Genomic DNA, 14,276 nt, shown 5'->3' on the forward strand with positions numbered 1-14,276 from the left:
AGGGAGGGAGAGAGAAAACAGGGAATTATGGACCTGTTAGCCTTATATCAGTCATTGGGAAAATGCTAGAATCTATTCTAAAGGATGTGATAAATGGACACTTGGATAATAATGATCTGATTGGGCACAGTCAACATGGATTTCTGAATGGGAAATCATGTTTGATGAACCTGTTGGAGTTTTTTGAGGATGTTACTGACAGAATTGATAAAGGGGAGTCGGTGGGCATGGTATACTTGGGTTTTCAAAAGGCCTTTGATAAAATCCCCCACAGGAGATTGGTTAGCAAAATTAAAGCACATGGGATAGGAGGTAATATACTGGCATGGATTAAGGATTGGTTAACAGGCAGAAAGCAGAGAGTAGGAATAAATGGGTCATTCTCGTGCTGGCAGGCTGTGACGAGTGGGGTACCGCAGGGATCAGTGCTTGGGCCCCAGCTGTTCACAATATATATCATGATTTGGATGTGGGGACAAAATGTAATATTTCCAAGTTCGCGGATGACACAAAACTAGGTGGGAATGTGTGTTGTGAGGAAGATGCAAAGGGGATTTGGACAGACTTAGTGAGTGGGCAAGAATGTGGCAGATGGAATATAATGTGGAAAAATGTGAGGTTATCCATTTTGGTAGGAGGAACAGATGTGCAGAGTATTTCTTAAATGGTAAGAGATTAAAAAATGTAGTTGTACAAAGGGACCTGGGTGTCCTTGTCAATAAGTCAGTGAAAGCTAACATGCAGGTGCAGCAAGCAATTAGGAAGGCTAATGGTATGTTTGCCTTTATTGCAAGAGGATTTGAGTACAGGAGTAGTGAAGTCTTGCTTCAATTGTTAGAACCTTGGTTAGACTGCACCTGGAGTAGTGTGTGCAGTTTTGGTCCCTTTACCTTCAGAAGGATATTATTGCCTTAGGAGTGCAACGAAGGTTCACCAGACTTGTTCCCGGGATGGTAGGACTGTCCTATGAAGAGAGATTGGGGAAACTGGGCCTGTATTCTCTAGAGTTTCAAGGAATGAGAGGTGATCTCATTGAAACTTACAAAATACTTAAAAGGATCAACAGGGTAGATGCAGGTAAGATGTTTCCCCTGGTTGGGCAGTCTAGAACCAGGGGACACAATTTCAAAATAAGGGAGAAGCCACTGAGGACAGAGATGAGGAGAAATTTCTTTACTCAGAGGGTTGTGAATCTTTGGAATTCTCTACTCCGGAGGGATGTGGAAGCTCAGTCATTGAGTATGTTTAAAGCAGAGATTGACAGATTTCTAAATACTAATGACTTAATGGATATGAGGATAGTGTGGGAAAAAGGCATTGAAGTGGATGATCAGCCATGATCGTATTGAACGGCAGAGCAGGCTCGATGGGCTGAATGGCCTACTCCTGCCCCACGTTCCTATGTTGCAAGGAGAGAGAGAGCAATGAATGACTAGCAGGTGAAGCTGTTTCTAACCCATGCCAGCTCAGTTTAGTGGGTCTCATTCTCAGCAGAGTACTGGATCAGGAGGCTCTGGGTGCAAGGCAATGACAGTGCAACACTGATGTAGGTGACGTCTTCAAACAAATTATTAACACGAAGCTCCGGTTCCTTAGGATATTAAAGATCCTTTATCATTGTTTGAAGAGCATTTATAAGAATATAGGAACAGGGGTGGCCATTCAGATCCTCAAGCCTGGTTTGCCATTGAATTTAAATCATGGCTGATCTGTCTTTTCAATCAATCGGCCCACCTTGGTTCTGTAACCCTTAATATCTTCACCTAAAAAAAATCTGTTAATTCGTCCTTCAACCAATATCACCTCAAAAATAAATTAAACTGCTTGCTCATTTCATTGTGGGACTTTTCAAGGTGATTTTTGTTTGTATGTGAAGGACTTTGAAAAATGTGCGAAGCTGGAGGTTCTATTTTTAGTTTAATGTGTTTAGGAGAAAGGAGAGACCACCTGACATATTAGAGTCAGGAACTTGTTATTGACCTTTTGTGAGAAGAGATACTCTAGCTGTCTGCCAGTCCAAACCTCCAACATTTGTCAATGTGAAATGCACAGATCTGATTTACATAGAAAATTATACAAAAATGGTGTGGGATCAAATTCATGGATTCTTACAGCACAGAACGAGGCCATTCAGCCCATTGTGCCTGTGCCGGCTCTTTGAATGAGCCATGCAATTAGTCCCACTCCCCTGCCCTTTCCCCATAGCCCTTCAAGTTTATATCCAATTCCTTTTTGAAAGTTACTGTTGAAACTGCTTCCACTGCCTTTTCAGGCTTTGTATTCCAGATCATAACAACTCTGTGCGTTGAAAAAAGACTTGCATTTATATAACGCTTTTCACAACTTCAGGGCGTCCCAAGGTGCTTTAAGGTCAATTAACTGATTTTTGAAGTGTAGTCGCCGTTTTAATGTGGGAAATGCAGCAGCTAATTATCCACAACCATCTCCCACAATCTGTTTTAGTAATGTTGATTGAGGAATAAATATTGGCCAGGACACCAGGGAGAACTCCCCTGCTCTTCAAAATAGTGCCATAGGATCTCTTACCGCCACCTAAGAAAGCCTCTATTTAACATTGTACCTACCAACAGTTCAGCACTCCCTCAGTGCAGATCTTTGTGATTAAGTCACTGGAGTGAGACTTAAACCCACAAGCTTCTGATGAAAAGACGATCCACCGAACCACAGCAACGTTTCCCTCAACTTTCTTCTGGCTCCTTTGCCAATTATCTGAAATCTGCATTCTCTGGTTACCAATGCTTCTACCACTGGAAATAGTTCCTCTTTATTTACACCATCAATTTAGAAACAAAGACTCATTGGAGACTACAACAGAACTCTTGCACTGTGTGCGGTTTTAATGTTCACTCACTGTATTGTCTGGGCAATGAAAGGTTCTGTGTTCTGTTTACAATGTGGATTTTAAGGACTTTTATTTTTTTTTAAATACTCCGGTCAGCTTACTGCCCACATAAATGGTCAGTGTGAAGCTGTGAGTTGATTGTTCAGGGATCAATGGTTCTGTGAAACACTGGGCGAAAACAGGATAAAAATTGAAACCTCTGCAAATATCGCATTGCTTTTGGATGTGAAAGTGCTGCTGTGATTCTGCAACTACTTCCTGTCTGCAGTCTGGAGGAGAGCAATGCAAAACCTCCTAAAACAGGCATTCGCACATCACTAGGGTTTGACACTGTGTGGGGTGGAAACCCAACACAGAGTCAAATTCTGCACAGCAAATGATCAGAAGTTACCTGGAAGCTCCGAGACACGTTTCGAACGGACATAAGAGTGATTTAATTGTAGTAGGAATGCAAATGCTCCTGTCTACACCGCAAATGGCAACTGATTGGTTACTACACGTGGAACTGAACGCCGAATCTTTCTCACTGTTGCAAATTAAAACTCTTGGTGAAATCTGCTCACTTCTGAAAATATAGGGGTTACCAACCCCTCTAGGATTACCCTCTGGTGTCTAGAAATTGAAGATTAATCTCTCAGACACGGTGCAAGCAAATCCAAGAGAAATATTATAGGGTCATTAAAATAAATTGTGTATTTCTCATTCTCTCTGAACACTTACCTTATTAAAATATTGGAGATGGGGCAAAAAGCTCTTTGATCACTGGGGCATTTGGAGGCAGGAGACTTAGTGACCAAACCTCCAGGAATATGACCAACCCGAGTTGGCAAACCATAACTTCAAATGACCTTTTTCCTTAAGTGCTGGTATCAATAAGAGATCCCTCCACAGGTTAGTGTTTGAAGGAGGCTGAATCTCTTTGGTACGTGGGAGTGAATATAGTGTTCAGATGCAGGGTGGGAGGTACAGTACTTTGGACATACCATTTTCACATATCCATCTGTGTCCAACAGCAAGTTCTCCGGCTTGAGATCCCGATAAATGATTCCTCGATTGTGCAAATAATCAAAGGCTTCAACAACACACCCAACACAAAACCGGGCTGTTGACTCATCGAAGAAGCACCTGCAAATGAATGTACAAATTCAGCTTTGGCAGGAGCAAAGAAAGTTTAGGTTTTTTGTTTGATATTTGCTCCGAAGAAGCACCTTGGGACATTTTAACTAGGTTAAAAGCACGATATAAATGCAAGTCATTGTTGTAGCATTGTTTGCATCTGTCACTGTTAGCGGGTTTATCAGTCTCTGGCTATAGTATCTGGTGGTCGAAATCGGAGTGCCCATTAACCCAGAATGGTTTTGGCGGTTCAATTAGTCAAGGACAAGTGTCCACATTTGATGGATGTCAGTGTTAACCTTGTGTTTAAACCCTGTTTAGAGGTCTCTGTTGCTGTTTACCACACATACATGCAATGCAATGCCCAACAATCTGGAATTGTGCGGCAGTACGATTGGGATTTAATCCTCAGAAACAGTTTCAAGGATATCCTAACTTCATGGAGCCCCTAATCTAAAGCCCGAAGGTGTAGAAAAGTGAACTCGTGTCCCCGTTTACTGGATCTCAGTTTGGTTGCCAGGAAGGTCAGTTATTCAGCACAAGCAGCAGTAAATATAATAAAGAAAATAATGAATTTTGTGAAGTAACAATTCAACCGAGTTCATCCCTCAACCAACATCACTAAAGCAGATAGTTTGGTCATTGTCTCATTGCTGTTTATGGGATCTCGCTTTGCACAAATTAGCTGCTGTGTTCCCTACATTAACAGTGACTGCAATTTGAAAAGTAGTTAATTGGCTGTAAAGTGCTTTGGGACGTTCTGATGTTATGAAAGGCGCTACAGAAATGCAAGTTCATTTGTTCCTCTACTTCCTATGGCTGAGCTTTCAACCACCTTTTCCTCAGAATTGAGAATTCTCGAGCTAAACCCATCCAACTGGTTGCATTTTTAATGACCTCCTTATAGCCTACCCGTTCGCCCACACCTTTACATACCCCCTGACTGCTTGGGCCCCAACCCTGACAGTGAAGAGTTTTAAAGGATTTTGCTTTATAAGTGTATGTTGTTGTTATTGGTGGCTTGTTTGCTCCCTTAAACAAGCTGTATAGCAAGTGTGAAGGTAGAGAGACTGGACGATGAGGTCATGCTGCTGTTCCTTGCACTCACTCATCTTAAAATACTTGGAGGTTAAGACTCACCTATAGAGAAAAAAATCTAAAACCCTGAAGACGATATAATGAACTGATAAATTTCTGGAACTCTCGAATATACATCAGAGTAGAACAGTAAATAGATTTACATTATATCTTTTATAAATGGCCAAATGTGTATCAGCTGGTGAACATTAGGGGTCATATCTCCATGGGAGTTCTCCCGATCATTCACCTTAAGCTTTGCAGAAGATATGTGGAAACCCCGGGAGAAAAGGCCTTTACATTGATTGATCGGTGCTTCTGTGGAGATTCTGACAAAGTTATAGGAAAGAATCAAGAAACCTGCCAAACGGGAATTCACCTCCTTTGTATTTTACATGGATTGAGAAACACTGTTCATTTTGACCTTGACATTTACTTCAAGGCACTTACCAGGATTTGCCTTGTTTTCGTCACCACCAAAGGAATTCATGGTATAAAATGATGCATTCACTCCTCCACAGGTACAGTGGCTTCAGGGTATCTGTCACTTTACACCTCCAGGCGCGTATCCATTGTCTCTCGAGATAAGGAGGCCCAAAGAACTGCTCCCACTAATCTAGCTATAGAATATGATCTTCTCCCTGGCAATCTTCATCCCATTTCATTATTATTACTCTCTTCTGTCTTAGACAGGCCCTCGGGAACGAGGATGACATTCTTCCACTCCAGGATTGTGGGTCTTTAGGTGACTGAATAGTCCAATTCTGGATCCATACACGCTGCCACAGGTGGGGCAGGCGGTGTTTGGTCAGGTGAGTGAATGGGATGCTGGAAATTCCAAACACTCCTTCTGCTGTTTGCACTTGGTCGCTGCCTGGGCATATCGACGTTGTTCGAACTGGCTGGCACTGTCACGGATGCTTCTTCACCATTTTGGGTGGTCTCGGGCAAGAGATTGCCGCGAATCAGTGAGATGTCACGTTTTTTCGGGGAGGCTCTAAGGACATCCTTGTAGTGTTTCCTCTGCCCTCCTGGTAACCTCTTGCTGTGACGGAGCTCAGAGTAGAAAGCCTGTTTCAGGAGTCTGGTGTCAGGTATGCGGACGATGTAACCTGCCCAGCATAACTGACTGGCCATGACCAGTGTCTCGATACTGGGGATATTGGCCTGAGAGAGGACACTGATATTGGAGTGCCTGTCCTGCCACTGAATTTGTAGGATCTTGTGGAGGCACCACTGGTGATATCTCTCCAGGGCTTTGAGATATCTGCTCATGTGTCTGAAACAGTGTCCATGTTTCCAACACATACAGGAGGGCAGGTAACACTGCGGTCCTGTAGACCATTAGGTTGGTGCCAGGTTTGAGGTCTTTGTCACTTTGTTAATGTGAAAGTGATGGTTAACAGCTCAGCTGCCTCTCCTCAGGCAGTTTGTGTCTCAATGCCTGCTCCATAAATCTTGGTTTCCTTGATCCCACGGTTAGAGATTTTGCTCCAGGTGGGGTTGGGGGCGGGGGGGATTTACCTTGCGGGAGCCTCTTGTTCAGTTTGGTGCTTTCAACAACCGTAGAGTCGGGATTGTTCAACCTATCGCTGGATCCCAATTGGCTTGCAGTCCTGTTCAATAGCAAAGTCCCATCGTTGTCCCTTGTGTACTCAACTGTAACACTGTCATTATTAGTATTTGTTACTGTCAGGCGTGAATGACCTAATTTACCCCAACAACCAGACATTGATTAAAAGGTGTAAAATGCAAATCCCTTAATACTTTTAGCTAATAAAAATTTATTGATCTCAGTCTTGAACGCTTCAATTGTCCCCCCGACATGCACAGCCTTTAGGGGGAGAGAGTTGGCGATTTCCACTATCCTTTGTGTGGAAAGTGCTTCCTGATTTCACTCTTAAACAGTCTGGTGCTAATTTTAAGTTTATGCCCCCTTGTTCTGGACTCCACCGCCCCCCCCCCCCACCACCACCAGAGAAAATAGTTTCACTTCAACCACCCCTATCAAAATCTTTCATCATTTTAAACACCTGAATTAGATCATCCCTGTACCATCTAAATTCGAAAGGGATTTCAAGCCAAGTTTAAACAACCTGTCCTCCTAATTTCACTCTTCAAATCCTGGTATCATTCTGACAAATCTGCACTGCATTCTTTCCAGGGCCAACATATCCTTCCTGAGTTGCGTGTGCAGAACTGAACGCAGTTACTTCAGATAGGCTGTGTACAAATGAAACAATACTTCCTTCCTTTTGTATTCCAGCTACATTCTACCCTTAGTTGCTTGTTTATACATAGCTGCGACTTTGATACATATTATTTGTATTCAATGCATGATAAAACATGTGACCTACACTCACATGTCACGTAGGATGCTCCACAGCTCTCCACCCAGACACACCTCCAGAAGCATGTACACATACTTTGAATCTCGAAAAGTTCGGTATAATCTATGAAAGAGAACAGGCTGAAGGTCAGACTCTCTCCACATTAATTTTGTTAATGCCTTACAGCAAAGCCTGTTCTTTTCCCTGTGAGTTACAATAATTAGTTTCATTTTCTTTTGGTGTCCTTCAGAAACGATGTTGGATTCTGACTGGTTAGCCTGTTGCAGTGAGAGAGGGCGCCCGGTTCCTTCCCCTCCCCGAGCTCCACCCCGCCCCCCCCCTCCCCTGCCAACCCCTACACCCACTTGGTCTGCCTTCTCTCATCAAAAGAAAAGAAGGAAAGACTTGCATTTATATAGCGCTTGTCACGCCCACCGGACATCTCAAAGCGCTTTGCAGCCAATGAAGTACTTTGTTGAAGTGTAGTCTCTTTTGTAATGCAGAGAACTATGGACATTGGCTCTCGCCTGAAGCTTAGGCTGCTCCTGCTGACACCAGGCTTGAGAGGCTGAATTGCCCTCTCCAGTTCTGATGAAAGGTCACTGACCTGAAACGTTAACTCTGCTTCTCTCTCCACAGATGCTGCCAGACCTGCTGAGTATTTCCAGCACTGTCTGTTTTTATTAACTCTGCTTCTCTCTCCACAGATGCTGCCTGACCTGCTGAGTATTTCCAGCAGTTCCTGTTTTCATTTCACTCCTGTTCCTATGTTGCAAACACGGGAATTAAAATTGTATGAAAATTTTCAAAGAGATTTTATTGATAATTAAAAGCTTAAATAGAAAATAAATAAAATTCATGCAAGTGATGAACCTGCTTTCAGAATTCAGCCATCATCCCTTTGCTTGCTGCTGTACACTGACTCCTGGTTCCTAGATGCCTCGATTTAAAAATTATTTCCTTGTATTTAAATCCCTCCCTGACCGTGCTCCTCTCTACCTCTGTAACCTCGTACAACCCTCTGAGATCTCTGCACTCCTCCAACTCTAACCTCTTGCCATCCTCCATTTCCTTCACCTCCCATTGGTGGCCATGCTTTTAGCCGCCTGGGCCCCAAGCTCTGGAATACCCTCCCTACGCCTCTCTGCCTCTCTACCTCTCTCTCCTCCTTTAAGACACTCCTTAAAACCTACTACTTTGGCCAAGTTTGTTCCGCCATTTGTCCTAACATCTCCTTCTGTGGCTCCGTGTCAATTTTCGTCTGATTATGCTGCTGTGAAGTGTCTTGGGATGTTTTACTATGTTAAAGGCGCTATATAAATGCAAGTTGTTGATGCTGTCTACATAGAAGAAAGAAGTAATTACACCCCTGGAAAAAAAAATCCCAACTCCACCAAACTAACACATTCTAAAACCCTTTGTTAATTCAAAATTTCAATGACATTGTGAAAAAGCAGGAAAACAGCAGAAGAGAGAAATGGAAAGTTGAAAAGCAGTGAAGCACCTTTATCAGACAATGACAGTATTCGGCGCGGCGGATCTCAGTGATTGCTACTTCTTCAATAATAATTAGAGGTACCACCTTCAGATAAACGTTCAAGAAAGTTGTGTTCAGATTGCAAGTTCACTTTGCATCAACTGATGTCTACTATAAATATGAGTAACTCGAGACTCAGAACAACAGATTTCAGGAGAGCTCAAGAAGGAAATAACTGCACCAGTTGAATCTTAGCATTGCTGCCTCTCGGCATGTGTTCAGACTAAGGATGTTATAACCAGAAATTTATCTGGCAAAAGAATGGATAGGGTGGAATGAGAAGATTATTGTAATGAAGGAGGAATGTGTTTGAAGACAGTACAGAGCTTTGGGGTAAAACAGAAAATGATGGAAATACTCAGCAGGTCTGGAAGCAGCTGTGGAGAGAGAAACAGAGTTAATGTTTCAGGTTGATGAACTTTTATCAGAACTGAGCTCTGGGGAATGGGTCAGTTAATGGAAATTAGATAATTTTCCAACCCTATGAACTCCACGGCCTAGAAGAACAAGGCACCAGGCACGTGTAAACACCACCTCCTGCAAGTTCTCCTCTACGTCACCCACACACACCATCCCCACTTGGAAATATATCACTGTTCATATTGAAAGATGCTATATAAATGCAAGTTCTTTCTTTGATCTGATTAAAACATTGTAGAAAAACGCAACATCCAGTACAACCCGTGAATTGATAACACGCCACTCAAAATAAATCAGTACGAAATGATGTTTATCTTTCCATAAGAATAAGTATTTACGCTATGCTTTGTAGCCAAATCTTTTATTTTTAAATTATTCTAAAATATTCTATGATAAAAGACTCCTGTCTGCTCTTATACAGGCAGCTGGAACAGAAGGTTTTGTCATCTTTGTTTCACAGCCCTTGAAAATCAATTCATTTTTGCGCTGCCAGATAAACAGACAATTCATTTTCATCAGAAATGCTTGGATTTTTTGGTGACATCTGATAATGACATGCCCCATATTCGATTTAAGCAACAACAGTCTTATAGCACAAGGCAGCAGGTGGCTGGGTGAATACATGTTAAAATCAGAAAAGCTTCATCTCAAGGGGACTGTCACCATTTCAATTGCTAAAAATTGTAGCACATTAATCAGGGAGAGAGCGATTTAATGTTGAGATGGCACCGAGACCAAAGTGTAGGTTGGAAGGAGGGCAGGAGTAAAGCAGCTATTTTTTGAAAGCATTGCATTTAGGTGGAACATTATCAAATGCAATGAAACAGAACTTATACAACAGTGATAATTTGTCTGGCCAATCCTCAACTGCAGTTTCCTTGGTCCAACAGATTACAGAGCAAGTCAGACAACTGGATTACCCAGTTAATTGGGTGAATGCTTTGCGGAAAACTGGTGTTTAGTCTGAAAGTGTGACCCTGAGCTGCTGATCACCTGTCATTTTAATTGTCCGCCCCACTTCCACTCTGACCTCTCTGTTCTCAACCTCCTACACTGTTGCAATGAAGGTTCATTTAACACACATGCATGCAAGCACACTTAAAAATCGGTAAATAATCTATCTTGAGGAACAGCACCTCAACTTCCAGACTCAATATCAAGTTCCACAATTTCAGATCATAACTGCTGCTCCCATTTTTTCAGACAGTAGCTGTTCTGTTGTTGATGATTCTTCCAAACCTATTTACACCTCTTCTAAACCTATCTTTTGTTCCTCTACTTGTCCCATTACCATCCCCTTTTGCCTTGCTCCATCATCCATTTTATTATTTAATCTCTCCTGCCTTCCTCCCCATCACAGACCTTCCCTTTCATTCTATAACCAGCGCCCCCCCCCCCGCCTTTTCCTGTCTCTGCACTTGCTTAAATCCTGTTATATTCCTAACTTTTCCAGTTCTAACGAAAGCTCATCGATCTGAAACGTTAACTCTGTTTTTCTCTCCACAGATGCTGCCTGAACTGCTGAGTATTTCCAGCACTTTTTGATTTTATTTCAGATTTCCAGCATCTGCAGTATTTTGCTTTTCGATTACTCATTAATGCACAACAATTACATTGGCCTGAAGTATCAAATTGATCATTAGGAAATGGGTTAATGCTGTGTGATTGATTCTCACAAAAGTGCCAAAATAGTACTCGAATCACTTGGTGCAGTGAACATCTGGATCCAATTAGGTCTCATTCACTAATGAAACGTGTCCACAGCTGGCAGACTGTATGTAAACTGAGATAGATTTACACACACGTATACACACACATATACTTACATACAGACACACACCAACACATACACACACGTATACTGACATACAGACACACACCAACACATACACACACATATACTTACATACAGACACACACCAACACATACACACACACATATACTTACATACAGACACACACCAACACATACACACACATATACTTACATACAGACACACACCAACACATACACACACACATATACTTACATACAGACACACACCAACACATACACACACACATATACTTACATACAGACACACACCAACACATACACACACACATATACTTACATACAGACACACACCAACACATACACACATACATATACTTACATACAGACACACACCAACACATACACACACATATACTGACATACAGACACACACCAACACATACACACACATATACTTACATATAGACACACACCAACACATACACACATCTATACTGACATACAGACACACACCAACACATACACACACATATACTGACATACAGACACACACCAACACATACACACACATATACTTACATATAGACACACACCAACACATACACACATCTATACTTACATACAGACACACACCAACACATACACACACATATACTGACATACAGACACACACCAACACATACACACACATATACTTACATACAGACACACACCAACACATACACACACATATACTTACATACAGACACACACCAACACACACACACACATATACTGACATACAGACACACACCAACACATACACACACGTATACTGACATACAGACACACACCAACACATACACACACATATACTGACATACAGACACACACCAACACATACACACACATATACTTACATACAGACACACACCAACACATACACACACATATACTGACATACAGACACACACCAACACATACACACACATATACTTACATACAGACACACACCAACACATACACACACATATACTTACATACAGACACACACCAACACATACACACACGTATACTTACATACAGACACACACCAACACATACACACACGTATACTTACATACAGACACACACCAACACATACACACACATATACTGACATACAGACACACACCAACACATACACACACATATACTGACATACAGACACACACCAACACATACACACACGTATACTGACATACAGACACACACCAACACATACACACACGTATACTTACATACAGACACACACCAACACATACACACACATATACTGACATACAGACACACACCAACACATACACACACATATACTGACATACAGACACACACCAACACATACACACACGTATACTGACATACAGACACACACCAACACATACACACACATATACTTACATACAGACACACACCAACACATACACACACATATACTGACATACAGACACACACCAACACATACACACACGTATACTGACATACAGACACACACCAACATATGCACACACATATACTTACATACAGACACACACCAACACATACACACACATATACTGACATACAGACACACACCAACACATACACACACATATACTGACATACAGACACACACCAACACATACACACACATATACTTACATACAGACACACACCAACACATACACACACGTATACTGACATACAGACACACACCAACACATACACACACGTATACTGACATACAGACACACACCAACACATACACACACGTATACTGACATACAGACACACACCAACACATACACACACATATACTTACATACAGACACACACCAACACATACACACACGTATACTGACATACAGACACACACCAACACATACACACACATATACTGACATACAGACACACACCAACACATACACACACATATACTTACATACAGACACACACCAACACATACACACACGTATACTGACATACAGACACACACCAACACATACACACACATATACTGACATACAGACACACACCAACACATACACACACGTATACTGACATACAGACACACACCAACACATACACACACATATACTGACATACAGACACACACCAACATATGCACACACATATACTTACATACAGACACACACCAACACATACACACACGTATACTGACATACAGACACACACCAACACATACACACACATATACTGACATACAGACACACACCAACATATGCACACACATATAGACACACACCAACACATACACACACATATACTGACATACAGACAAACACCAACACATACACACACATATACTGACATACAGACACACACCAACACATACACACACATATACTTACATACAGACACACACCAAAACATACACACACATATACTGACATACAGACACACACCAACACATACACAATCATATACTGACATACAGACACACACCAACACATACACACACATATACTGACATACAGACACACACCAACACACATATACTTACATACAGACACACACCAAAACATACACACACATATACTGACATACAGACACACACCAACACATACACACACATATACTGACATACAGACACACACCAACACATACACACACATATACTTACATACAGACACACACCAAAACATACACACACGTATACTGACATACAGACACACACCAACACATACACACACATATACTGACATACAGACACACACCAACATATGCACACACATATACTTACATACAGACACACACCAACACATACACACACATATACTGACATACAGACAAACACCAACACATACACACACATATACTGACATACAGACACACACCAACACATACACACACATATACTTACATACAGACACACACCAAAACATACACACACATATACTGACATACAGACACACACCAACACATACACAATCATATACTGACATACAGACACACACCAACACATACACACACATATAATGACATACAGACACACACCAACACACATATACTTACATACAGACACACACCAACACATACACACACATATACTTACATACAGACACACACCAAAACATACACACACACATACTGACATACAGACACACACCAACATATGCACACACATATACTGACATA

General features: G+C 41.6%; 1 protein-coding gene across 4 annotated transcripts in view; it reads right to left on the reverse strand.

Moving 5' to 3' along the window:
• Positions 1–14,276, reverse strand: part of LOC137355313 (cGMP-dependent protein kinase 2) — a 63,157-nt gene that overhangs the window by 18,007 nt on the left and 30,874 nt on the right. For 3 of the 4 annotated variants that reach the window (XM_068020301.1, XM_068020300.1, XM_068020304.1), the window contains exons 13-14: positions 7,420–7,509; positions 3,847–3,988 (exon numbers count right to left, since the gene is read on the reverse strand). In XM_068020301.1, the coding sequence (XP_067876402.1) occupies positions 3,847–3,988; positions 7,420–7,509 (232 nt within the window). The remainder of the gene's footprint in view (positions 1–3,846; positions 3,989–7,419; positions 7,510–14,276) is intronic. The other variant, XM_068020302.1, reaches the window with a different exon arrangement.

The sequence above is a fragment of the Heterodontus francisci genome, chromosome 42, assembly GCF_036365525.1.
Source record: "Heterodontus francisci isolate sHetFra1 chromosome 42, sHetFra1.hap1, whole genome shotgun sequence".
Lineage (NCBI taxonomy): Eukaryota > Metazoa > Chordata > Chondrichthyes > Heterodontiformes > Heterodontidae > Heterodontus > Heterodontus francisci.